Source organism: Parambassis ranga, chromosome 19 (genome assembly GCF_900634625.1).
Source record: "Parambassis ranga chromosome 19, fParRan2.1, whole genome shotgun sequence".
In the NCBI taxonomy this organism is placed as follows: domain Eukaryota; kingdom Metazoa; phylum Chordata; class Actinopteri; family Ambassidae; genus Parambassis; species Parambassis ranga.
In genome coordinates, this window is record NC_041039.1 from 8,876,436 (window position 1) to 8,903,770 (window position 27,335).

General features: G+C 41.7%; 1 protein-coding gene across 1 annotated transcript; it reads right to left on the minus strand.

The window, feature by feature from the left end:
• Window positions 1-632: 632 nt before the first annotated feature.
• LOC114451872 (potassium voltage-gated channel subfamily H member 4-like) lies at window positions 633-27,262 on the minus strand. Its single transcript, XM_028430823.1, has 16 exons — window positions 27,187-27,262; window positions 20,420-20,653; window positions 17,756-17,887; window positions 17,173-17,306; window positions 12,506-12,746; window positions 11,626-11,783; window positions 11,216-11,417; window positions 10,286-10,480; window positions 9,725-9,924; window positions 9,218-9,467; window positions 8,909-9,123; window positions 4,614-4,652; window positions 3,640-4,025; window positions 2,939-3,030; window positions 2,304-2,380; window positions 633-1,631 (listed from the first exon to the last, which is right to left on the minus strand). Exons 1-16 carry the CDS (start codon window positions 27,260-27,262, stop codon window positions 633-635), a joined length of 3,630 nt encoding a protein of 1,209 aa, XP_028286624.1.
• Window positions 27,263-27,335: the final 73 nt, after the last annotated feature.

Genomic DNA, 27,335 nt, shown 5'->3' on the forward strand with positions numbered 1-27,335 from the left:
TCTCGAGGAGGGACTAAAACAGAATTATAACTGAAATCACAACTTATGTGCTGCTTGGTTTAGATTGGATAAATGATTTAAAAAATGATTAACTGAGGACAAACATTCAATCAAAAACCACAATCTATGCTGTGTGATGCACATACTCTATTTCCTACATGCAAAGTGAAGCATGGGTCATTTTTGTTCCTCAGTACATATTAAAATGTCCGACCGCTCCCACCTGTCCACCATATAAATACAGTATCAGTGTACACAATCATGTAGAATGCTTACACATTAATTTGGAAACCTTTTCCTTAGGAAAAAGAATAAACAACTTTACCATGCAAGGAGGTAACAGGTATTATCAGCTGCAAAGTGCTCTGAGGATGTTGGAAAAAACAATATATACAGTATATACTGGAACCCACTACTGTGGAGCTTTCAAGACACACATCAGTAAAGCCAATAATAATGCACAAATGACATGCTTTTGCATAGAAATGGTGTAATTTGTGTAAAGTTTGACAAGAATTAGGAGGAGGAAAAGAGCACACGCAGTCTCTTTGAACACTGTATAAAGTTGCCTTTCAATATCTTGAGCTTCTCAGTGCCGCTTTGTTCCAGTCTGCCCCTGAAATGTGGACACTTTAATCAGTGAGGTCCAGGCACCATGACTGCTCAGTGCTCTGAGTCTGGACTCCGATGCTGGACCTTCGCGATGACAAGCTCTCGCTGTCCCTGCTCTCCATCGAGCCCCCGTTCCCCAGCAGGCACTCCAAACTGGTGTGTTCGATGGCAGAGGGGTTACCCAGTGGGAGATGGGGGTCAAGAACATCTGATCGTGGTGATCCTGAATCCAGAGATGAGACAGACGGCTGGCAGGGTAATATGGGTGGAGAGGACGGAACAACGTGGCTAAAGGGGTGTGAGTCATGGATCAGATTATGAGATGTTGGGGGGGACATCAGAGCACACACTGCTTCGTTGGAGCCCTGTGAAATGTTGAGAGGGGACTCAGATGACAGGCAGTGGTGGTAGACAGAGCTGGGTGATGTATCCAGCAGGCTGCGTGAAGACGTACCTGTCGGGGCACTGGACAAAAGGCAAGAGAATTCATCACTATCACTGGGGGGTTGCAGGCACAAAGTGGGCTGGGACTGGCTGATGGCAGTTGGACTACAACTGAGAGGTCTGCTGGCACAGTCTTCATGCCCAGCATGAAGTGCACGGCCTGGACTTCCACCCTGGAATCCTGGACCGACACTATGAAGTGATGGGCTGGTCCACAGATGCGTGGTCCTGCTGTCAGAGCTTTCTAATGTAGGTGGAGTGGAGGCTTGAGGTCGATGGTGGTCGTCTGTTGGGGACTTAGCAGATCCACTGTAACTCCATTGTCCAGTCGGGGCACTTTGGTAGGTGTGGCCTATGTGGCTCCCAGGATCATTATGGAGGTGGTAGGCTGAAGCACGGTTAAACAGCATGTCAGTGCTGGAAGCTGTAGGAGGACTGGACCCCATTTGGCCACCGAAGGAATATGAAGGGAACGAGGCTTTCTGGTGATGTACAGACACGTGGGCCTGCAGGAGATGCATCATGTGATGCAGACCCTTCGTGATCTCAGATACTTCTTGGTTTAATGCACCCATCTGTGTATAGAGTAGATACAAATGACATCATCACACACATGAAGTTTTCAGCAGGGTGGCGATTTAACAGCTTCTATGAGTAATCTCAGACTCATGTCCAGGTATAATCTGATGACTTCCCAAAAGAAAACCAAATAATTTATAATCCCCTCCATGACTTTAATGACTTCTTATGCAGTAGTGAAATCCAATGGCAGAGGTAATTGACACAAACAGGAAAAAGGATAGACAACTGGGAACTGGTGAGTGAAACAAAAAGGAAAGAGGTCAAAACTAGAGCTGGATTGTTATTAAATGTATGTTCTTTTCTCAGATTGTCAAGTCAGCACTCCTGACTCTCCTCTGCATTGCAGAAGTGCCCTGCTGATTAATTAATATTGACTTCAGACAGCACCTACCTGGGCCCATCTGGATCTCACTGCACCTGCTTTCACTCTATTTACAGATTAGGAGTGCAGGGACAGACAGAGATACAGGAAGAAATTGAGTCTACATGATCTGACTCAGATATACTAGGCTGCTATGAGTTGAGATAGCAGAAATGTTTTTTCTGTTTGGTTAGAATGCTACTTCACAGGGGTACAGAAAAAGGCTGATTCTGGGAGTTATACACAAGCTTACATTATATTTAATCCCAGGCATTTTAAGATGGATTAAGGGGCTGTACCTCACCTTCAGGTTAAGCTGAGTGATGCTCTGTCTGACCTCCTCTGTCTCCAGGAGCAGGGTGGCATTAGCCTGTGAGGAGTCTGCAGAGAGAGTCCACAAACATCAGGACTCACAAACACACTGCGATTGATCACAGTTTATTGGAAACCACATTAAGCTGTGTGTTTCCAGTGTCACATTCATAAGCACTTTATGTATGTATACGTACAGGCATGTATGTGGTGCTTTGTGTTTGTATAGGTTCCTGTTACTGAACAGCATTATACAATATACGAACATTATTAGACAATTTAATACAAGGCTACCACAGCATGTCACTGTAAACACTAAACATGTTCATGAATAATTTGTGGTTGTGTTGAACCTCACCTGAACTGAACTCAATGATATCCTAGAAGGACAGCAACCATCAGTAAAGCTCAGGTCAGATAGCTGCAGCCCTACCCTGACCTCGGTTGTCCTTTAACATGTTCTCTGGCTCGTTGGACACCTGGCTGTCATTTCATTCTGCTGTGCTCTCATATTTCCCCAGAAGAAGGCATGCCTGCCTTGCACTAACCACTGTTTGAACTCTTGAATTTACCTCCAGCCACCTGGCACCCAGGTGACCCTCACAGCTGGGGGGTGCTTTGACTTACCTTGGGTGCTACATCTTGTGCCGGCCTTAGACCTGCTGTGCTCCACATTGAAATGGAAGGTGTGTCCATTGTCTTCGATGCCGTCTACAACCCTGGCAGGAGGGGCAAAGAGGAGGGAGTTAATGTAACCGTAGAGCTTTTTCAATTATCATTGGAGCCTGCAGATGACCTAGGAATGTGCAGTGAGACCTGCAGCTGGCAGAGGCTCATGTTGGTTTGAACATAACAAGAGGAGGCTAGTCTGGAGGGCTGGACACCTGAGCTTGGTGAACCAGCACTTACCCATATCTAGAACTTACTGGATGACTTAGGGATACATTATGAATACAGATGGTTAGGGCACGAGGATAAGGTGCTCTTGTAATGAAATGCGGAGACATCTGCTGAAATATGCAATGCAAATACACTTAATTTACATTAAGTGGATGATGAAGGTTTCTGAGTAGGGGTGCATTACAGCAACACCTTATTAAGAGACTCTAGTTAAGATGAATCATAAACAGAAACAAAGCTTCATGCAGAGTAAAAATGTGTTTGAGAAAGTCTGATCAAAGCATCAGACTCATAGCACTGAGAGAACTTGGAAACATGTTATATATTTTAAAACAAATACATTTTGGAAAAACGTGGGAAGTCATGGACCAATAAACAATCAAAACACACAAATCCTAGTGTACACTAAAAAGAGAATTTTACTTTACCTGGGGCTAAGGTCTGGGGGTCCAAAACAGGTGACAGTGGGGATGAGCAGCTTTGAAGGTTTTTGCTCAGCTCCTGTCTCTCCCTGGGCTGATGACGAAGCTGGGGTCGGAGCTGACGTAGGAGTGCCGTGCTCCTTTTTTGAGGACGGCTGAGGGGATGAGCTTTGCCCGTGCATGCCACGGCTGAGATTTGGGGACCGGCAGCGCCTCAGGGCATTGAACTGCCTCAACTCATCCCCAAGGAGGTTTCCCAGAGAGGTGCGGCGGACCGGGCTGGTAAAGTTTGGCAGCAGAAGGTTACGACGGGAACGGGTAGCCGGAGAGAGGTGGAAGGAGTCATCAGAGTCGACACTTCTGGTTTCCACAATAGAAGGGAGCCTGGAGTCCTGAAAAAATAAATAAAAAAAACTAAAGTTAATATCTGTGCACTAAATGGATTTTCGTTTGTGTTCATCAAAACATAAACTATAAAAATATGAAAAGAGGAGCATTTTTTTAAAGCTTAAAGATTCATTTTAGTCTTATTTTAAGCACTAAAATGAGCACTGTAAAAATATTTTAATAATGCAAAATGAGTGGGGTAATACAGTACAGAGTGAGAAAAGTAGCTCACAAGGTTTCCCATTAGGAGAGCGATTGACCCAGTTAGTGAGCTAACTCCAGGGACTCAACTGCTCTCTCTGTTCCAAATGAGTTTCAACCTGTAGGGGAAGTCCTTGCACAGACCCTCCCCACAGTACTCGCCAGCATTACAGTGTGTCCCAGAAAAACAGGGGGGGGGTGATTCAACTCAAAAAAAATAATCCACACTGCTAAAACAATGGATGGATTAACCTTTCACATCTACAGTGCATTTAACAGAATTTGTGTATATTTGTTATCATTTACATTTATGTTGAGGTGACCATGTGTGAAACAGCAATGACACCTTGGAGAGAACACGAGGAAGGATACTAAATGTGCACTGAACTCACATGGGAAAGCCTGGGTGACCTTGAAAATCTGCTGAGGCCCTGCAGTAACAGAAAGGGATTACAAAAAACAGACATAATGCAATTGTTTATTCATCATTCTCCAATTTTTATCAATTAAGATATATTTTAACAATGAAATCCAAGGACATTTATTTATTTGAATGATGTTTTTTTAATCTGTGGTGCTTCTGTTTATATGCACTTGGCCAGTGATCCACCCAAAAATATATTTTCACGCTTAACTGTGCACAGATTTAGGCAAAAGTTTGTCTTTCTGCTGGTGCGAAGAAACTGTTAGCAGTTTAGCATAATCACCAGCTGGATAGCAAATGAAACTGTGGCACTGTGAAGCCTCCCCTCGTGTGAGAAAAATGTGCTTCTGACAACATGGCTTAATGTGACAGCACAAGCCACAGTCTGCTGCTTTAGCGCTACAGCTCCAGTAAGGCTCTTTGATGCAGCAAACCATCGAAGCTGTGCATTAAAATTAATCCTCTGTTGAAGCACAATGCTAAGGTTTAAGAAGAACCATCACTAAAACTAAAAGTATGAGTTCATCAAGACAGGGACAAACTCTCCTCAGGAGAAAAACTAAGCCTCAAGCAATGTGGAAGTGAGGAATATTGGTGCCAAATGACATTAAATGAACATTAATATCAATTAATGGGGCACTGGTGCCACAGATGTCCCACATAGCAAAGTGGGACTTTTCCCTGTCACTCAAGTGTGTGCACACATGTGCATGGCACATGTTTGTATAACAATTTGCAGATATTTCATGGGATCTGGGTTTGCTTCAGAAAATTAAAAAAATAAGTGCTATAGTTAGAAAAATGAAGCACAATAGAGGAAACGTTGAGGCTCAGATTACAGATTCAGGTGTAGCAAGAGCTCAGAAAGAGAAATATATCGTCTATGAGCTAGTGTTTTTGTTTATGACATTATTTTAGTGCAGTCATGAGAGAGTTGTGTGTGTGAGTTTTCTATCCCAGCATGTCAAGAGGTGTGACCTCGTGCTTCTCTTTTCCCCCCCTTTATCGGCTTTGTTAAATTGTTTTTGTTCATATGAGGCTGCTGTATCCCTGTAACTCTCTACCGACCAGCTTGTTCTTCACACTCCATGACTACTGACTACTTAACTCTCCCTGTGGCAGTATGGTCATTATTGTCCAACAAATTGTGACTCACTGCTGGATCCCTGGTGGTGGAATGACCTTCCCGCTCTGCCCCAGCACAGCACAGTCACGCCTTATCTCTCAAAACTCTCCTCCCTTAAGAAAAAAAGTGACACTCCTGGGTCCTAGAACATAACAAGACCTGACCTTAAACCTGACAACACTGATATAACTTTTATTTTAATGTTATCCTGGTTCTGGCAGCACATTCTTCTGTTTTTGTTTCCTTTTGTTTTTGGTCTGCTGTCTGTGTGACCTGATTATCTGTCATCTATTAGTTACCTTTCCTGTGCCTCAGGTCTCTGCCTCAGTTCTCACACTGTCAGCTTTTGTGTCCGACAGTAAACTCAGCTCTTCTTAAAATATGGAAAAATATATTCACAGGCTATTGGCTAACAGCTTACTGTGTACAGTCATAAATATGGAAAGTTAATGCTTAGAATTTAAGTTTATTTGACTTGCTGTGAATCCAAAATAGTTACTCAACTACTCAACTTAATCTGCTTTAAACAAAAAACACAAATTGTTTTATGTTCTTGACCACAAAGAATTAGTTAACTGTCTGCAACAGAAGTTAAAATTAAATTATAGAGTTGACAAAAAGCCCTCATTTTCCATCTGTCGGTCTGCTTTTTTCCTTCCAGAGAAGATAAAGTAGTCCCTTTTGGATACATTCTACTGTATCAGGCATTCCCACAATCTGCTTCTTTGGCAGGTTTTCACTATAACTGACTGATTGCTGTGCAGTAAGCATACGATTCTCAAGTATCTCCTGAGAGTGAAAAAGGGCCTCCCATCCTACGTCAACTCCCACCTCAAACGACTCACCGCGAGGATGTTAATGATGGCAGTGCAAATGTGCATGCCTCTTTGTGTTAGTGTGTGTGTAAGAGAGAGAGTCTCAGGAGTGTGTGGGGCCTGGCAGCCAGGTAGCTGATCATTCCTTCATCCTGTCGGTGCCCCGGCTTTGCGCTTGAGCAGATGGTATGAGAGAAGTGCTATAGTGCTTGTGATCAGACACACCCCAGAGAAGCCTGAATTCAAGACTTGAATAGTAATGCCTATAGACACGGTACATATTGTATCTGTGCACAAATATTGATCTTTTCTCAATATTCTGCTATTGAAAGGTGTCCATTATGTTTTTGATGTGTCTTTATGTAACAAATCTGAGGAAACAAAGACATCTGGTGATTAACATGACCAGCACAGATGTCTTTTGTTCCAAAACTAGACAAATCAATAACAAAAAAATGATTAAAGCTAATGAGTAACAAACCCTTTAAACAATGAAAAAGGCCAGTGGGAACTAAGAGGAAAGCTTTTAGCAAGAAGACGTTGAGGATGAGACTGGAAAATCTGCTGGGGAGCTTTGTCAGTCACACATCAAAGACATTTTGGCATTAATTTGTTTTGATGGTACGGTTCATTAAAATGCTAGCAACTGCACTTTGTTGTAGTTTTTGTTATTGCAGAAATAATTGAATTTTTTTATTTTAAAAAAGACTCAAAAAACACTTCTACACATGAAACAAGAACAGGTGAAGTATCTATAAGGGACAAGTAAAAGGTGGAAGATGTGGTCAGGGATTCTATGCTAGTTTTTTTATTGACTCTTTAAAAGCCTAAGGCTACGTGAGCCTAACAAGAGGAAAAGAACTGGACTAGGACAATTAGCCACACTAAATATGAGAGATATGAGAGACAGCTGCAGGGAAGGAAAGAGTAAAACCACACAGAAAATAATGAGATGTGAAGAAGTCAGCAGGGAAAGAGTGAGAAAGAGCAGCAGTAACATTTTGACTTGTATTTACATTACGGTCCATGATTATAATAGGATTTAGGATGAGTCTTTGGTGGTGCATAATCCATCACAAAACATACTTGCTACAGTCGATAGGTAGTATTCCTTTCTTATGTATTGCTAACAGGCAGTACTGAGAGGAGACCTCTGTCTGGGTGTAATGCCATCCTGCTGTGCTCAGGGGTGGTAACAGGGAACTGATATGGCTGCCTGACAGCAGCATCCACGCATAGTAATTGGTGTGACAATCAAGCCACAAACAGCCCTTTGGTCGCTGTGGTAGAACAAGTGTCAAGGAGAGTGACAAAGGCACCTTAGGGGGCACAAATGTGTTGTTTAATACGGTCCATGCTGTCTTCCACTGTCGGACAAATGTAGAGTTTGCTAAGATTTTGCTAGGGTTTTATTTTCGGAACAAATGTTGTTTTTCTCTCAGAGCCCGCAGACTTCTGGTATCGGCAACCTTTTTACCACTGATTGACTATGGTGATGTGTACATGACTGCATCATCCAAATGCCTCCAGTCCTTGAACACTGTTTATCACTGTGCCTTGAGGTTTGTGACTGGCTGTACCCGCCTCACCCATCACTGTGAACTGTATACCAAAGCTGAGTGGCCTTCCCTGAGCACAAGGAGGCACACTCATTGGATGGCATTGATCTATAAAACCCTCCTTGGTTTGGCTCCACCTTATCTGTGTGCTCTTCTCCAGCGAACTACCAGCCACTATGCCCTGCGCTCCAGTGGCATTTACCACCTGCAGGTCCCTCATGTGCGGACTGAGCTAGGAAAGCGGGCTTTTAGCTACTCTGCCCCTTCAGTCTGGAATACCCTCCAGACTGATTTAAAAATCTCTGAGCTTATCTCATTTAAAACTTTCAATTCTTTATTACACATTAGGCAAAAAGCATCCATTTATCAGTGCCTGTGTTTTTAAGATTATCTTTCCATTGCTGCTCTTATTTTCACTGCTCAGATAACTGTTTTGATCTTGTTTGCCAACTTTGAAATGTTGTTCTACTGTTCTTGACGTGTGCTGCTGACCACTTGGCCAGGTCACCCTTGCAAATGAGATCTGGATCTCAATGGGTTTTTTTTACCTGGTTAAATAAAGGTTAAAGAAATAAAATAAATAAAAAGATTAATTTGTATAATCAAGGAAATAATTCCAATTTGTAATAAATTGTTGGGTGAGACACTGGTTTGCAGGTTGGCAGACTTAAGTTTAGGCAAAATAATTAAAAGCCACAAAAATAAGTAGATGGGAAATGATTAGAAATTCTACCATGACACTTTTAGTGTGTACATTTAGTACCTCGTCCTGACTGCCCTCACGCAGGTTATAGGTCAGGTTGTTGTGGATGTCAGAGGTAAACACGCTGGCATACTCTGAGTACAGTTCCAGCACCTCTCTCAGGCCACGAACACTGATGTACTGGAGGTCACAGTAGGTGAGCGCCTTCACGTCAGCGTTGGTCTTGATCACCTGGTCTGTTCCAGGCAGGTCAGATCCAATCAAGTCTCCTTTTCCTAAAGTTCAAAAGATGACATTATTATTTTACTCTACCTGACGATAAAACAGCAGCTTAAATATGATGATTAAACATGTGACAATTTCTCAGACCTAATATAGCCAGCACCATGCCATCTTTCAGAACCTCCAGAGAACCAGAGCAGACAAAGTAGTTGGCATGCAGTGCGTCACCCTGGCGGATCAGATACTCCCCAGGGACACAGAAGGAGGTTTTTATGTGAAGGGAGAGTGAGCGCAGGCAGCCACGACTGGCCCCTTTAAAGACCGGCAGCTGGAGGATGTCCTTATTCAGATGCATGGCGATGTCGGCCCGCAGCTCGTCAGGGAAATCGTGCAGGAGCTGAGGATGTGTGACAGATGTAATGAGGTGTGGCACTGATTAGTAATTAGGGAATAGTCTATGCTGCCACCGGTTACCACCTTTTGAATATCAATAGGGTGTCAATTGAAGCTGGACAGGCAGCAATGTGTTATATAACAATAACTGGTGGAGATTTAACAAGATATTGTTTAAATGCCATCAAAACATTAAGTTCAGAGGGCAGACAGCAGTGTATACACAGGTGTTATATGACAACGCATTGAAAAGACTCCTACCTCGTTGGCGTCTATACCATTGTTGACAGACCATGTGGTCTGGAAGTATTCCAGCATGCGCTGTTTGAGCTGCTGTGGCAGGCGGTGAACACGGATGAAGTCTTTCAGGTCCTTCATACGTGTGTGGTAAAGAGAGCGGCGTGAGTACATACGCTGGATGATGGCTGTGACATTACCAAAGACCAGGGCGTGCATCAGTGCTGGGTGAGGCACAGAAATAACAAGCAAAACAATGTATGAATGAGAAATCTAAACTTGAACAACTAACAATAAATCATCAGTTTTCTTTCCTTACACACTTTGATATGAAATATTATGTCATCTTGATCACTCCTCAGTTGTCAATTTGCTGTCTGTTTACATCACTGCTCTGACAAGAAGTAAAATTCCACGTTCTTGCACATAATTGTCACCTCAGCAAAAATAATCTGTTTTCTGGATATAAAGATGGTGGCAAGCTGTGCCCTAAAGGCCAGCCAAACCATTCAACTCCCTTCCTGCTGAGCTTTTTGCACTGGCATGCCAAACAGGATGGAGAATGTATCCTGTCGTCAAACATACCTCCGATAAGCATGGTGCAGATGGAGAAGATCTTCTCTGCATCAGTGTTGGCACAGACATTACCAAAGCCCACACTGGTCAGGCTGCTGAGGGTAAAATAGAGGGCAGCGATGTAGGAGCTGCGCACTGTCGGGCCCCCCGCTGTGCTGTTAAAGTATGGCGTCTCCAGACGTTTGCCCAGCTCATGCAGCCACCCTTTGAAAGAGGAGAAGGAGTGTAAGAGAATGATGATGAAAATCTCTGCTGTGTTTTTTTCTGTCAGCTCAGAGCAAAAGGTTTGGGTCTTTATGTTTGTGTGGGTGTGTCAGTGAGAGACTGTCAGCAGTGTCAGGAAGCTGGCATGTTGGTGTAGCACAGGGCAGAATTAGATTGGCTCCTCCAGGGATAAATAAGGCCAAGTCTTAATTAGCAGGTATAACCTCACCTCCCTACAGACAAAATATACACACAATAATATGCACAATCACACATTTGAAAACACACACACATGGTCCATAGCTGACTGAACTGTTTAATTTTGTTGTAGCCTGCAGCTCGTGGATCATATGAGTGTGTTCAGCTAAACATGGCTGGATCTGACACCGGCAGCTGTGCAAATAATAGGATGGCTTTCATAGATATAACCTAAGTAATTAGTGTGCTGCTTGCTGCCAGTCATTAGTTGGGTCGGCTTTTGATCTGGTTTCAGGCAGTTCTCATTAGAGCAGCAGTCTGTGGTGATCGCCATCATCTCACCAGTTAGCAAAGTTACGGCAGACACCCAAAGGGCGAGCCGTTGCTATTTATAGATGAGCAGGGAGGGTATTTGTTGGGTTAACTGACTTATATCACACTTACGATAATGCCTGGATTGGAAGTCTGTGCTTTTTTTTGGGCACTTTAGATACACCAAATCTGACTTTAACATAGGTCCCTTTGAACTGTGCTCACCTATGTCCCAGGTCTCATTGGTTTCTATCTCCTTACGTCCAATCATATACCAGATACATGCCATCCAGTGTGCCAGCAGGGCAAACACAGACATTAGTAATGTCAGCACCATGGCGCTGTACTGAGAGTAGCGATCCAGTTTCTGTAGCAGACGAAGGAGGCGCAGGAGGCGTACTGTCTTAAGGAGGTGCACCAAGGAGGTCTGTGTGTAGACCGTACAGTGACAGAAAATAGGAGAGAAAATCAGTTCATTTGGTGTCATTTGGTGACACAAACAAACAAATGCAAAAACATGTTTTGTGTTTATTGTAAGGCATACTTGTCATGCATTACAAGTCATCAGTTTACTGGTCAACAGAGGGGCAATGACAAAAAGCAGGCTCCACATATTAGTGTCCAGCAGTACTCACCACTGTGATATTGAAGGCATACAGCAGGTCAAAGGGCAGAGCAGCCACCAGGTCCACAAAGAACCAAGTGGTGGCGTAGTGAATGCAAATGGAGCGCGACTCGTACACCACTTGGCCAGATTGGCTCACATAGGTGGTGCGAAAGTTCAGGATAATGTCTGCAAATACAAAGAAACTTCAGGGCAAATCTCCATGCTTTATGATTGAATACTTACATCGATACAGGATACAGTGGGATAGGTAACAAGCATCAAAAATGACAAGTCTTTCAATTGTGTTGATGTGTACTTGGGTGCTAAAGTTTGGACCTACCAAGGAGAAAACACCTGGAATACTCCATAATTTAACATCATCCATATGGCCAGACTGATCGTCTAACCTCAGTGTCAGAGTGTGGCAGGCACCTAACAAGTAGAACTTTGCATGTGTGGTATGATGTAGCAAAACCCCATCTGTCATCCAATTTGTCTATAGGAGGCTCATTATACAACACACTAATTTAAAGGTAGGAGTTAAATAAGACAAGATGAACAGAACGTTATACATAATTACAAAAAAACCACACAATTACAAGTTAATGTGATTCCAAATATTCCAAAGCCTTCTCATCTCTTAATTACTTAAATGAACACAATGAAGTTCTGCCACATCAATGTATTCCTTAGGTGCTTTCCTTTGGAGGTTAAACCTCAGAGGAATTCCTGAAGGGACTCCAAAACTCAGGTTGCCTGCAACAAGGGCAACTTTCAGGGGAAAAGGATGCCTGGGTTGTTCTCGTATCCATAGATACCACAAAGTGGATAGATGTCGGAGGAACATAAAAAAAATATGCTTGATGATGGTCAAAAAAACAAACAAACGAATAAGTTTTAACCCTCACCTATGATAAAAAGCATTTCCACTGCGATGTCACTGACGATAGTCGTGCGTGCAGCAGTGACGGTATCATCGTACGGCGTGAAGCTGACGTTGTAAGGCACAGTGACAGCCACATAGAAGGTAGCCAGCAGGATGAGCCAGTCCCACAGGGCTTTAGACACACTGTAGTGAAGAAGAATGAAACGCGACTTCTGCACTGCTGCCACCTTGTACTCTGGTACCGATGGCTTGTCAATCATGCTCTGTAAAAAGTGTACACAGTGTAGATAAACAACCTCTGATATATTTGTGTAGAAACAGACAGTAAGTGAGGTCTGCCTGTTAAGAGGGCAAAGTCTAATAATAACAACCTCTTGATTTTTAAACTTAAGTTAATAAATATACAACGACACGCAGAGGACACTGGAGAAGCTGCATAAATGAATAACTTGATAGCCAGATGGTCACGAAGGTTGAGCGCTGTGAAAATAAATGATAATCAGATGGACACTGCAGTGCCAAGATTTTGCAGAAACAGACAATATAAATGTCAACAGCCTCTCTTGTGCACTGACCGCTGATGATTCACTATGGTAGACAACTCAAGTGAAACAAATATGGAAATGTTGCTGGTTATCTGGCCTTGACACCCTCCTATAGGCAGAGAGTAGCTTTTTTATGCATCTGCTGTATCAATACAAAATGACAGAGATAGAGTGGTGGTGGTCAGCGAGGGGGAAACTTATTACCTACAATGACGCTTGATAATTTCATACATGGCTTGACTTCACCTCTCCAAATGTCATTAGTGATTTAAGTCTCATGTGGCAGAGTACAATGGTGATTTTACTATTATAAGGATACAAGTGGATCTCCATCATTGACCATACAGTGCTGTTATTTTTAAATTGTATGCGATTCATTCCTCTCAGCATTTTTATTGAGAAAATCCAATCGCACAAAAGTGTAAATGGCTATTGCTGATGAGGTAGGGAGTCCATTTTGCACATAATGAGACTGCAGCTCTACAAATGGGACCGCATAATATCCTTAACCATGTTTAGGAGACAGGAGGAGAAGCTATTACCTTTGCCAGTGGTGAGAGGGGAACAGGGAGGAGAGATAAATGAGGAGTGATCATTTCAACAATAATGTGGCTACTCCACAAAAAGAGCCGGCTCAGAAATAAGGGGCTGGTTAATTAAGTCTTAACTTGAGATATCCTTGTAAGGGTCCCTGAAGCGTTTGGTGGAAAATAAAGAGAAAATGTCCAGATATCTGTCCAACAACAATGGGAAATTTAAGAAAAAACCTTGCTGACTGTCAGCAACAGCTGCTGCCACTTTAATAATGTTTAAGCAAAGTCAGCAAAAGCTGGACTGTTTTCTTTCTTTCTTTCTTTCTTTCTTTCTTTTCAATTTGCCTTACATCCCAGAGGTCACAGCGCCCACCCGACCTTTGGCACTCAAAGCGGCCAGCTGGATACATCCCAATGATTAGAAAAGAAAAGCCGGGCACTGTGGGGACACATGAGAATACATGTTACATGGCTACAGCTGGTCTTCACACTTCATTAACTCAAACTGCAGCCCCAGAGCTTACTGTTACAACTACGTCTCCCAGCATGCTTTGGGCTCTGCTACCATGTGGGAAAAGCAGTCTCAACCTCTCACACACAAAGTCGAGTCTATTTAATGTGTAACTGTTCACAATGACAACTGTTACAATAAATTCTAACATTTAGATGAGTTGTCCAGTTTTATTTTTCTACATTAAATTACGTTGGAGCAAGAAAATTAAAATTGTATTTGTGAGAAAAACAAAAAGCAAAACTGAGAAAGATACAGACTTTGGACACAAACTATGTATTTCAGTCATCCAAAGAAGTTTTTACAACACATCTTAAAGTGCCAATCGACTGCACTATTTTTCTCTTTATGTGGCAAGAGTGTCTCTCCTTGGGGAAATGGAACTGCATCAAATCGAGTTAGAGCTACTTGTCAGCATGCCTTGGCTTGGTTACAGTAGCTGATACACACTTGGGCTGACGGCATCAAAACTGGCAGAACAGACAAACAACTCAGACTCAGTCTGCTTTGGTAAGGGGAAAAAAAAACAAGTTTAATATGTTTTTGATGTGATGTGGGGCAGATTGTTTTCATGCAAACTCTACAAAAAAGCTGTGAAAATACTGACACCAGCTAACGGGCTGTAATTTGTATTTTGAACGAAGAACACCTGCATCACCCCTCTGGTCATGTTTTGGGCTGTGTTTCTATTTAAAGCTCTATGAGTGTGTTACAGCAAAGGTATAACTCCCCCACTTTTCTCCCATGCCTGGCAGGCCGATGGGCTACAAATAGATATCTAGTCAGAATAGATGTGGCTGGCTTGCTGTGGAGGCTGAAGACACCATTGTTAGCTAACTGCTGAGACACAGACAGCAAGAAGAAAAACACAATGGGAAATATATAATAATAACTAGAGTCAGAAGGCAGTGGAAGAAGAAGTATATTGATGCTTTATAGCCTATTATTATCGTCCTGTATTTGAGTATTATAACTAAAAACTAGCCCCTTGAGCTGCCATGGGCCCAGGAACATAAACTAATACATTAAAGAAATTGTTGTTTTTTTTGGGTAACACACTGGTTGTCAAATTTTTAAATAGGTTACATCATCACACTATACTGAAATCACTATGGTTGTTCTGTATTATCAGGTTATGAATAAATTAGGCAAAAAGTGCCGCCTTTTCTATTTTATTTTAGGAAGTGGATCAAAATTGAAATAGTTATAGCAAAAATGCTCTCTGCTGTTGTTGTTCCACTTATTTATTTTTTTTTTTATTCCTGCAATGTGAATATTTATGTCAAATCGTGAGTTATTGATTGTTTCTCTCTCCAGCAGTTTTCCCTCTTGTGAAGACACGCTTGGCACAGTCTATGTTGGAAAAGAGAGTTCTGATCTCAGTGGGAATTTAAAATGGGTACTCTGTTGGTGGAGGTGGAACGAGGAGGATAATAGAGGTTATGGAAAGGTGCTAAACTGCATAAGTACATGCCTGTGTGAAAAGCAGACAGAGAACAGGCTGTGGACACATTAACTCTGATTGTTGAATTTTATGCTCCTGCATTCTGCATGAGTGAGGAAGAAAAACGGTGTAAAAACACAGCCTCGTGCTGGGAGACAGTGCTGGAATAAAATCTGAATGATAAATACTCTGCATCTCATTCAGACTGTACATCTGTCATGGTGTATGTGTGAATGTTTGTGTGCTATTGAAACAGATGCCTGTGCATGCATGGTGTCAGTGAACACTAAGTAGGTGTGTCTGTGTGTGTGTGTGTGTGTGTGTCAATCATGTGATTTCTATGAAGGCACCTGCACAAAGCAGCAGCAGCAGCAGCAGCAGGGTTTTTGATTGGAGAGGATTCTGACATGATGCAGGTCAGAGTATTTATCACTTACACTTCAGAAGTTAATGCTTGTTTCCATATTATAACACCAAGGTGACCTTTTTAATCTCACCACTGATATCTACACTGTCTTTGGGTTCCATACGATTAACATTTGGACTGTTCTGCCTTGGTGTTATGAATGATTACTTGTTTTGAACATATGAGTTTTTAATGTAAGCTCATAGTACGATCAAAATTCAGTGTAAGGTAAAGGATTAAAATAAAAATGCTGGTGCTACTCAGTTCTAAAATACTCTGCTACTGGTCCTACCTGATTTCTGTACCTCAGTTTTAAGCACTTAAAAGATAAAAACACACACACACTCAGTTTCTCTTTTTTCAAATGCACACTGCCTGATTCGGTCGCACTTATGTCTCACAGGGTTTTGCAAAATGTAGTTTACTCCTGAAAAGTTCTGAATTGCTTTTAGCCCCTTGGGATGAAGCGGCACCATGTGAAAGACAGGTTTGACTCGGTTGGTGACTGAGTGAGCCTCTGCAGGGAAGGAGTGAGATTATCTCAAAACGGTGCTCCTGCTAGAAAAAAAATATTACTCCTGTTTGTATCTGGGGGACAAACAGGAGCTTGCTCTGATGAATACACAGCCTGAAGAGTAGCACAAGTATCCTTTGTTATATAGAAATAACATGAGTGGGGATGACCATAGCTGGGGACTACAACAAATAGCCTCTTAAAGGTACTTGAGACACTTGAAAGACAGAGGAAGGCTATTGGAGCGGCACACTGATATACTTATCTGTAAAAGGTTGATAACTGAAAGAAGCCTATATACACTGGAGTGAAGTAGGAGTCATAGTTAGACCAGTGAAAGTAAGTTATAGTAACATGCTGATGACATAATGACCTATAACCTGGAGCTTCTTGGCAAGTCCAAAAAAGCTGAGGATGATTATGATGAAGATGCATCCAGCTTTCTCCATGACCAATAACATCTTACAACCACCGTTGTCACAGTGACCTTGCAACAACAGCTTGCATGCCCAAAAAATGCAACAGAAGCAAGATTAGAGACTTAAAATAGCGAATGCCATGTGATGAATGTTTTACATTGAGCCACACTGAGAATCTGGGCCAAGACTTACTCATATTGTCTCCCTAAAAACTTATCTTTAAGATATCAACATTAATATTTTAAACTCAGAAATGGGGTCACCACCTGCCCGAGAAGCCACATATAACAGCCCATCATGTGTGGGAGAATACTCACTCTGCCCAGGTTGACCTCTCTTTTGCCTCCTCTTGAGAACTGGCTGGTCAGATGGTACAACATGGTGCGCCCGCGCTTCCTGGCCTCGCTGAAGTGAGAGCTGCTCTTCCTCCTGCGCCTATTGTCCTCTGAAGCTGCGCAAGGTTGGGTCACAAGAAATGTGGTTGGAGATTGTTCCACCTAACACAATGCCTGAAGTCATTCAGGCTTTTACACACCTGTTATAGATGCACAAGTAAGACAAAAACAGACACTGACATGTACTGGACTTTGTATTGATTGCATTACAACAAAATACCAGAGCAATTCCCCCTGGCATAGAGTTTGGTATTTTGTGGCAGTCTGTGCTCAGGTTCCATCTGAAGACACACAACTGCCCAAATCAAACTCCCCAGTGTAAAGCGCTGTCTGAATTCACCCAACGAATGCCAGCCCAAACAAAACTGCCGGGTAGGATGTGACAGTGATGAACAAGTGCGCACAGAGAAAATGAAAGCTGGGGGCCAGAGGACAGCCTGCTCGTAAATCATGCTCGGAGTAAGCAAATAATGGGATTTCTTTGTAAACAGGGCGTGCAGCTTACCCTCCTTTTTGCTGTTGTGGTGGCCCTTTCCGTAGGTGTCGGTGATGTCCTTGAATGAGAAGAGGAAGAGGACCATTTCTCCTTTCTCATTCTTTATGGGCACAATGTCCAGCAGACACCAGAAGGCTGCACCTGGAAGGAAACCAGGAATTATCACTTGAAGCAGGTTGGTAAATCCTGTAAAGACATGCACAGTGTAGATGGGTGTAAGGAAAAGGGGACAATGATGTGTTATTAGCAGTTATAGACTTATTTTATACATATTCAAATACATACATACAAATGACAAATGAATATACCACCATCGAACTCATGCATAAATTTGTTTACAGTTCCAAAGAGGATTCTAAAAAAGTGGGAAAAAACATGTATTTTAAAGTTCAAATCTAAAAGTTCAAATCTTTTTCTGGACATTTTTTTGTTAATTACTGCAGCTCCATGCTTTTATTTTGGTAATTTTATCAACATTTGTGTGTGGTACATTTTTGGTTAGTGATGTGTGTGGTTGCTGTTATTTTGTGAGTCTTTGTGGCAAGCCTTTGTGTCTTTATAGTTGTTTTTGCCTGTGGTTCTTTATCTTTGTGATAATAATTATTTAAAAAAAAAAATAATTAAGTAGCAGCAAATTTGTGTCTTTCTGGCATTTATTCATGTCTTTGTAGTTGTATTTTTTGTAGTCATTTTGCATAGCTAGCATAGCTAGTTTTTTGTAGATATTGTAATATCTGTGGTTAATTTGTATGTCTGTGATCTTTCAGGGGTTTTGGCACTTTTGCTTGAGGGGTTGGGTGTAACCCAGGCTGTTTTTTGTCTCTATGGTTCATCATAGTGTTATCATTTTGTTTCTTTGTGGTAACTTATTGTCTCCTTCCTTCTGCCCTACTAATGTATTTTCTCAGTGTCTTCGGTTGTTTATGAGTCCTGTGATTTTAATGTCAAATCTCACAGTATGAACATAGCCTTTCAAAAAAATATCCCTTAAATTAGATCCTCAAGAACATGGGTCATGTTCTTGAGGATTGCACACAAACTTAAGAACAAGGCAGAGGGCTGGTTATAACAAGTCAGTGAGGCAGGAAGCACGATAGATCCAAGACTGAACCATAACCCAGCATGCTCATTAGCAACTCTGCAGAAACTGTGCTCTGCCGCCAAACAGATTTTTAAATTCCCAAGGAGAGAGGGAAACATGGTAAATGATGGTGTTTTAGCACTAGGCTATAGGTGTGAACACAAAAAATGTTAAATCTGCTTCCCCCCCTTTTTTTACCTCTAGTGGTGTTGCCATAAAAAAAAAAAAGATTAGAGGCAAATGTGGTAGAAATTTGCCAATCCGTCAGCATAATTAGTGGTTCACATCACACACTCTGAGCTGCAGATTTGGGACTCTGTTGAATGAAAGTAATCCTGTGTGCCAATCAGAGGGGTTTTAACAGTGTTGTATGTTCTCCTCTTGTGCATGTCACTGTATTTTCAGCCATTACCAGAAGGATTAACTACAAGTTAGAAGGAAGGAGTTACATTTAGAACAGTGTGTACAGCACTTTTCCTGCAGCAGTTCAAGAAATGTGCATTTGAACAAAGATTTGTTATTGTTGGCTCCTCATAACGATTCATGTTGGTAAATGAATCACTCGTATGAATTAAATGCTGATCTCTCACTGATTGTTTTGTATTAATAATAAGGCACACAGAGGAGCTCTAAAAGAGGCTGTAATGCACTGATGAACCACTGTGATGAAAATTTTGCATCATAATTCAACTGGTCAGCTCTCATCTAAAAATAAATGTGCTCTTCGGGACATTGAGTATGAAAAAAATGATCTTGCTGTGCTTTGATCATAGCCTGATCAAACCAGAACAATGCAAAAGAGTCATATCACAAAACACATCAATGAATCCATAGAATGACTGTGGGCATTGGGCATGGACATTTGCATTTAATCCTTAACACTATTCATATGTATGTTATTCAAGCCTTTAATAAGTGCAGTCTCAGTGCTGTGGTGTGCTCGAAGTCCAGACCAATTCATTAAAAGGATTGTTTTGCAGCAAACACACGGGGAAACTGCCCTGACTGAAGAGAATTGTTTACTATCTGCAACACATCTAAAGCTATACAGTTAAAAACATTTTTAAAAACATTTGTAGGCAGATTATTAAGAGAGTATGTTGTAGATCTGAATTGTTTAAGAGTTTCTGCCAGTAAATGTTTTATTCTGTATGTGCCGTTTCTTATTGACAGCAGTGTACACTGGCCCATTTAAAGTCACCTCAGTGGTTGATAGAAGCATTTACTCCATTGAAATCAGCATTCATTTTTCTCTTTCTGTGTCGCTTTGGCTTGGCACCAAGTGTATGCCAGGTGGCATCAGTCGGTTCAGGTCCTGCTTTCATAGGTTTTGGAAAGGACACAGTGTCATACAGGTTTATCTTATCAGCCATGGGAGTATCATAATTAACACTGCTTAGATTTAGCCTTTGAGCTCAGTGATGTCCTTAAGATATTTCCAGGAGTTTTGGCAAAGTGAATTTGTTATTGCATTTTTGAATGATCTGAAACAGAAATACTGCAAAAGTTACCCTTCACCTTAGGCCACAAACTTATCAATCATCTCTTGTAAACAAGACTTAAACACTTTGTCCTCTTTCCTATGCACCCACCATTTTTCTTGTAGAAGTGGACTTCGGCCTGGTACTCCTCTCGGCCCTCCAGAGCCTTCTCCATCTGCTGGGCCACGTGCTCGCTGGTGTCGGCCCCATAAAGGAAGCGGCAGCTGCAGTTCTTCTGCATCACCTCTGTTCTTGTGAAGCCTGTCAGTTCACAGAAGCCGTCTGAGCAGTAGACAATGGGGTAGCCGCGGTGGCCCTGGGCATTACCCAACAGGAAATTACTGTCTGTGGGGAGGGAGGAGGTAAAAACCCTGTTAGAAGTGTTAGTACTCTTGTGGGGAAAAAAACATTAAAAAAGAGCTTCAAGGTCAACAGAACAAAAATGCAAATAAGGACTAGCTGGCTGGATCATGGTTTAGTCTGATGCTCAGTACATAATCTGTGCTCCGCACAAGAATCAAAGTGTGTTTAGCTCTTTGAACTTATGTCAAAGCGTTATATGTTCAAAGTAAACATGAAACAAACTTTGGTGTGGACTCAATTTCTGACTAAATTAATTTCCTTAGCCATCGTTGTCTGATTTCTGAGCTGAGTTATGCCACTGGACAGTGTCAGGCTGGTTGAAAGGAATGCTGCCCTGGTCTGCAGATGCCTAAAAAATTAAACAGCTGATTTGGGTTTGAGAAGAGCACAAAGGTTAGTGATTGATTTAACTTTAATTGAATGATGTGAGGACTTGACGCTTGAATTTAGAAGCTGACTGGATAATTTGAGGAGTGCAGATAAATGGAAAGTTAGCATGAAATCTGAACGAAAGAAATGGGGAAACACTTAAAGAGTAAATGATCTTAAGCCGCATGATCTCCAGGTACTGTGGAAAGGACATGTAATATACAGTACAGTACATCAGAACTGACAAGATGTCAAATTAAAGCAGAGAGTATTAAGCCTGTATGCCTGCCTCTTTTTCTTAGGATGCTTTCAGCACCATGGACAGCTCTCTTTGCTCTGCTGTGTTCTTGCACCAGTTCTCAGCTTTGGGACATTTTCCCAGTGACTCCAGACTGTACATTTGTTCTCCATACCTAAACATATTAATCTTGGCCGTTTGACGTCATGTCTTCCCTTGGGTTGCTCGAAGCATGTGACCTTAATAGGCTAAAACGGGGTCTTGCTGCAGTGTAGATTCTTTGTCAGGCAAACATTTTTGGTTACTTGATTGCCAAAAAGAGCACATTCAACTCAAAATACAGTAACAATACTATAATAAAATACAATGCAGTACACTCAGAGGTGCCAGGATAAAGGGACTCTGCTTATAAGGTGAACGAAACGGGCAAAACAACTGAAAAAGGATGATTTGGTCTGTTTTTCTCAGTTACGTTCGTCAAATAAAGTGGTATGTTAAGAACCTTTCACTCTTGTAAATACAAGGAGATATTTGCACATCTCTGTGTAACTAAAGCCATCAGACTACAGATTTTCTAAATGCCAACCAGAGACAGCTCACAGACAGACGGGTCTAAATTCTCCTGATTCCACAGAGACCAAACCTAAGAAGAAGGAGTATTAAACAGCTGCTACTGCGCTTTCCACAATCTAACACTTTAATTGGCCAGGCTGAGCAGAAAGCAGTCCATAGGGGATGTCTTTTCTGAGCGGTGACAACCTTTCTTGGGTGTGCAGTGAGCAGCAACTAAACTGTCACTGTGGAATTATACAAAGAGACAGGCATTAGGTTGATCCATCAACGGGCAAAGAGGTTTTATGCCTATGCTATGGCTCACTACTGTATATGAGACTTCAACACAGAGTGCTCTGAACTCAGTTTTTCCACCCCAGAAGAAAATAAAGCGTCCTAGAAACAATGGCTGAACAAGATGTGATCGCCAGGAACAACAACAAGAAAAAAAAACATGCCCTCGTTTTCATGTTCTATAAATTGCTAACACCCCACCTCAGTGAGCCAGCAAGTGTTGGAGAGCAACGGCATTCATCTCTGGTTTATGTAATGTTTACCTAAGAATAGGCACATCTCTACTCAGCATCCCTAAATCGGTCCTTTAAATAGGTCAAGGGCAGGTGTAGTCATAAATCACTTTGTGAGGATGCATTAAAACCAATGAGCCATGAAGCTAAACTACTTTTATGCTGTGCTTGGAAACTTTGCTGCTTTACACTGCGGATTAGATTAGTCAACTTAGTCTGTATGATTCAGGAGACGAGGTTTGCTTAAAATGAAGAAATCAGGTGCAACTGAAGGAACATTTTGGGAACAGCTGGTGCTACTGTCATGCCTGTACAGTAAATAGAACATATGTATTATAGCCTGCTTTTAGCTTAGCATCAACTATATCAGTTCTTCAAATCTTGTTTTTTTTCCCCCATTTGAGTGGCTATTTTGAGTACATGAGTGTATTCTATGTGGAAACAGAAGGTATACCAGTGTAGTTAATGGACAAAGAGTTACCATATTGGCTAGTAAAAAAAAGAAATAATTATCAAACTGTCAAGCTTTAGAGGAGATAGTATGTTGTCACCTGTAGTGCTGTAGTGCCATGCTGGTTGTCTCCCCTTATTTACAGTATCTGCTAAGCCCTGGTAGCCATAAGTATTTACAACACACACAGACAAGGATGGACCTAATCCTCTCATCAAACTTTCAACACAAAGATAGTAAGCATATTTTTGCAAACTTTTTTTTCTACAGCTGCATACTTAATTATTTTCTAATAAACAAGTAAGCAATACAGAGCCCACTGTAAACAGTTTGTTTGAGTGTGTTTGTGTGTTTGTGTCTGTGACAATGCCTCAATTCTCGGGCTGTAATCCTCTCAGGGATATTGCTTCGAGTGGCCGCTCAGCTGCACCAGCTTCCTTAATTACACATCTGTGCTGACTAGTTACAACTGTAATCTGACATGATGACGCTACATGCTACTGCCAACACAGCCCACAATGCATATCATACAAGTTCCTCTGACGGATGAAGCCCACAATCCTCAGAGGCTAATTACCATCCAGTAGCATGTAATTACTTATTGGTGCAGATGGGTGAGAGCTTGAGGAGTAGTGGACTGGTCTGGTAAAGACGAAAAATCATCAATCACATGCTTATTTGATGTTGTATTTGATGATTATTTCTTAGAATGACATGCACAGACAGCTAAACCAGAAAAAAACTATTTCACCAGAGGTATCAGCTGGGATTTGAATCCTGCAAAGACTGTAGCACCTTTACCCTGAGAGGAGTGCAAAAGTGCTTCACTCCCACTTACACCTAAATTCACACACTGATGGAGGCGGAGCTGCCATGTACTGTAAGGTGTAGACCTGTATATTAGAAGTAGATTTATTTCAGTGTCTTGCCAACATACTTGGAGCACCTGGGGATATAACCACCAACATAGCACAGTGTTAGCCACCTGTGAAACTAAATACCACAGTTTTTAAAAGGAGCCACAAAAGAGCTTCAGCTTTCCTCTGGCTGCTGTTGGCTGTGTTTTGGTCTCTGTAGCTGCCTATTAGGACCCGTTCGTCAGCTGGGTAACAATGAGCTCCATAAGGTTCTATCTGACAGTCTCTCCCTCTCTCGCCTTTGGTTCTTTGGTAGCCTTTTAACAGAACAGTGTTTAGTGAAAAAATAAACCCGTTTCTTATCTTTGCCAGCAGCTGCCCTGTGGTTACGCTGCCCCACAGGGTGAGCGCTGCTGTCAATGTGAAAATGCTGCTGGGGAGGTTGTGTAAAGGAGCCGGAGGGACATGGGGTGTTAATGGACAGATATGTAACACACAACACAGCACAGTGGACACAGAGGGACGGTTGGGTTTTTTTGTCTGCATGATAACAAAGATCTCCCCTGCTGATGTACAACTACATAGGTGATGCTGTGTGACCCTGACCTTTGACCTCTGAGAATTTCATAGGATCTACAGATAACACATCCACTCCTGTGATAACACAAAGCACCTAAACATACACAAACAAAGTACAAGAATGCTGACATTGCTCTGAGCCAAAAACTGTGTGTGTGTGTGTCAGAAACCTATTGACCTAACCTGTTGTGACATTTTGCCTACAGCGGGGTCTATATGCTTCAGATGTGCTATTTTCTCAATTCAATTAAAAATCTAAATTGCTTTCTGTTATTCCTAAGGTCAAGCACAGGCCAATCAATATTTATGAACAACACTCTCTCAAACTACGCTGAATGACATAAAAGTGCAGAATATATAGCTGTACAATGGCTGATAATAACTGTGAGATGGATTTTATGCCTTTAAAACTAAAATACTGAATTATTTGGCCAATCAGAGTATGCAGATAGATTTGTTTGGCTCAAAGGCACAGTGCGGTCCCGTTTTGCATAATGGAGTAATTATACTATATGAGCATGCTGGAACATAATCATGTAATAATTGTCTGATTAAAATTGTACTTATTATAAAGGACAATCTGGAGGAGGGCTAAGTTAGACTGACATGTTGAATAACATTTTTGGACGATGTTTGGCTGCTTTAGCTGGTTTTGCTGATCTAAATGGATTCTTTATTCAGACTAATATGCTAAAACATCTATATTACACAGGAAATATGTAAACTGGAGATCATTTTATATATTTTGAGGCAGCACTGCATAAGGCTGCTACATATTGTTTGCAAATGTATCACAAATAAATTCCCTTGTCATGCGGGTTCAGATTTGAGAAAAAGAATTCATAGCCGAGGAACACGCATACAATGCTTTCATAAATAACTGTAATTATTGTAAACAGCAGTCTAGTGAGGGGTGCTCTTTTTCAAAATTAGTAGCAGATGGTGACATGATAGAATCTCATCTTAGACTACAGATCACAACCTGTAAAAGACTCATACTTTCTCACTGCATATTCAGTTATTATTTGGTCACAATAGGCAACATTATTACTTATTTAGGTTTAGGGAAAAAACATCCATAATTAGGGTTACACAAATAAATTCTGTAAGTCATCCTCCTATAAAACTGTATAGAAAAGCTGACTAACTTCAACCAGCAAGGTCACCAAATAACAAGAGACGACACACAACAGCTTTGTAAGCTAGCAAGAACCATGTCAGCAGATGATTTTTGTGCAGTCTTTGTAAGGAAAATATGCACATAAAAGAACGGTTGCTTCTTGCTGTTGCACCGTAGGCATCGTTGCACCCAAAAAACACAAATAACTATCAGTATTTCCTCACAGCATGCTGACTGGCCCAAAAACACTGTGGTCTGTAGTTGCTGTATTATCCTTTTATCTACACACTAACCTGCATGTACTGTGAATTTTACATCTTGAAAAAATGAATGTGACAATATGTGTCTGACGTTCAAACATCCAAGATAAATAAAAAGAAGAAAACACTTGAAAGAAGTGTTGTATGACCAACTGACTTGCAGCACATTGGATAACCACCTCTATCTGCAGCAGGTTAAAGGCAGTTTGAGGTGAAAAGTGACTGCAGCTGCACGCCCCACAATGACTCTTGCTCTGAGATGTGTCTTTCTGTAACAAGAGACCAGCTGCTTTCTCCTGGATTGGAAAGCAAGTTCAAGTGTTTTCTCTTTAGCGGACCATCTTTTTCTCAAAGACCAAAGTGTTCAAGGATCATCCATGTCAAGTGGCGGGACCCTGTCACCCAGGCAACAGGAAGAAAGCTATTTTGAGCTGTGGGCACTATGCCACTCCTCCAGGAGCCACAACCTTATGGTGGCTTTGAGAAGGACTGGAAAAATAGCTGGAACCTCGTTTTTGTCGACATTTATGTGTAGCGTACTATAAAGTGGTAAATGTGGCTTACAATAATACATGAAAAAGAAAGAATCCAGTACCGCCGAAGCACTGATTTTTAAAATAAAAACCACAGAAGATTTACAGGGATGTATTGCACATGCATTGTTGGACATTGGTGAATAAATATTGCCATTTTTTTTATTAGACAAGACACTGTGCCTGGGAGGGAAGTGTTCCTCTCCTTTTGCTGAGGAGGTCAGAGAGGAGGTCCAACCCTCTGGAGTTGGCAGGGAGTTCATGTTTAGCTCAAGGACTCTCAAGGAAGATGCAACATGGGGGACATGACCCCTGTTCTTCCACTCAAACTTTAGTTTTAGCTTGCATATTCTCATCTCACAACCTCTGAATTTTTATTTACAATTCAGAAACAGTTCCTGATAAGTAAAGCAACATCAGAGTGCTTTAAGATCATCAGAAGTCCTCTAACATTCGTTAGAATGCCTGTCTCAGAAATCAATGCAATAATTGCATTTTCAACACATCAGTTACACAGTAATATCATCCATTTCATCGTGTTTATTTCCCCAACAGGAGATAAATCCGAGCTCTTAGAAACACACTGTGAGTCAGCTGTTCATTCAGCCTGCTGAGGGGAGGACAGGCTGAATCGACAGGCAAGCAAACACAGACATCCCTACGGCATTTGTTTACAATGAGGCACAACCTCCCTTGAGGGGCCACAAGGTACAAAACAAGACACACAAAGCCAAGCAGAAATGGTGTTGTCTAATGGCTGTGCTGTAAAGCTAAATGTGTCTTACTGTACAAACTTTTTAGGGAAGCATTGTGGGTGTATCATGTTGTGAAGCAGACGATGAAAAACAAACAGCTGACTAAAATCATTAACTTCTGACAGCCCCAAGACTGATTTATGGCCCAATTTTACTATAGGATACAGTAAACCGCTGACACAAAATCTGGAGACAACAGGACTTGGCACACTGCAATTAGACACTGAATAAAAAAAAAAACAATGCAAGATCATAGCGTCTGCACTGTACTTACGGGTGCCATCAAAGCGTGTGGCGATGGTGTCCAGGAAGGTGTTCTGTGGGGCCAGGAGGCCCTTCATCACCGGCATTTTGACCCAGATGTGGGACGGCCAACAGCTGGCTGGAAGTCACACCATCTCAGAGGCACAGCAGGTGACTTCC

What these genes read in the sequence shown, in the direction of transcription:
- LOC114451872 (XM_028430823.1), bottom strand. Translation starts at nt 27,262, where the DNA reads ATGCCGGTGATGAAGGGCCTCCTGGCCCCACAGAACACCTTCCTGGAC. An exon ending in ATGGTATAGACGCCAACGAG is followed by an intron (nt 9,468 to 9,724) that starts GTAGGAGTCTTT and finishes ACACATCCTCAG; the next exon opens with CTCCTGCACGATTTCCCTGA. An exon ending in CACAAGATGTAGCACCCAAG is followed by an intron (nt 2,381 to 2,938) that starts GTAAGTCAAAGC and finishes CTCTCTCTGCAG; the next exon opens with ACTCCTCACAGGCTAATGCC.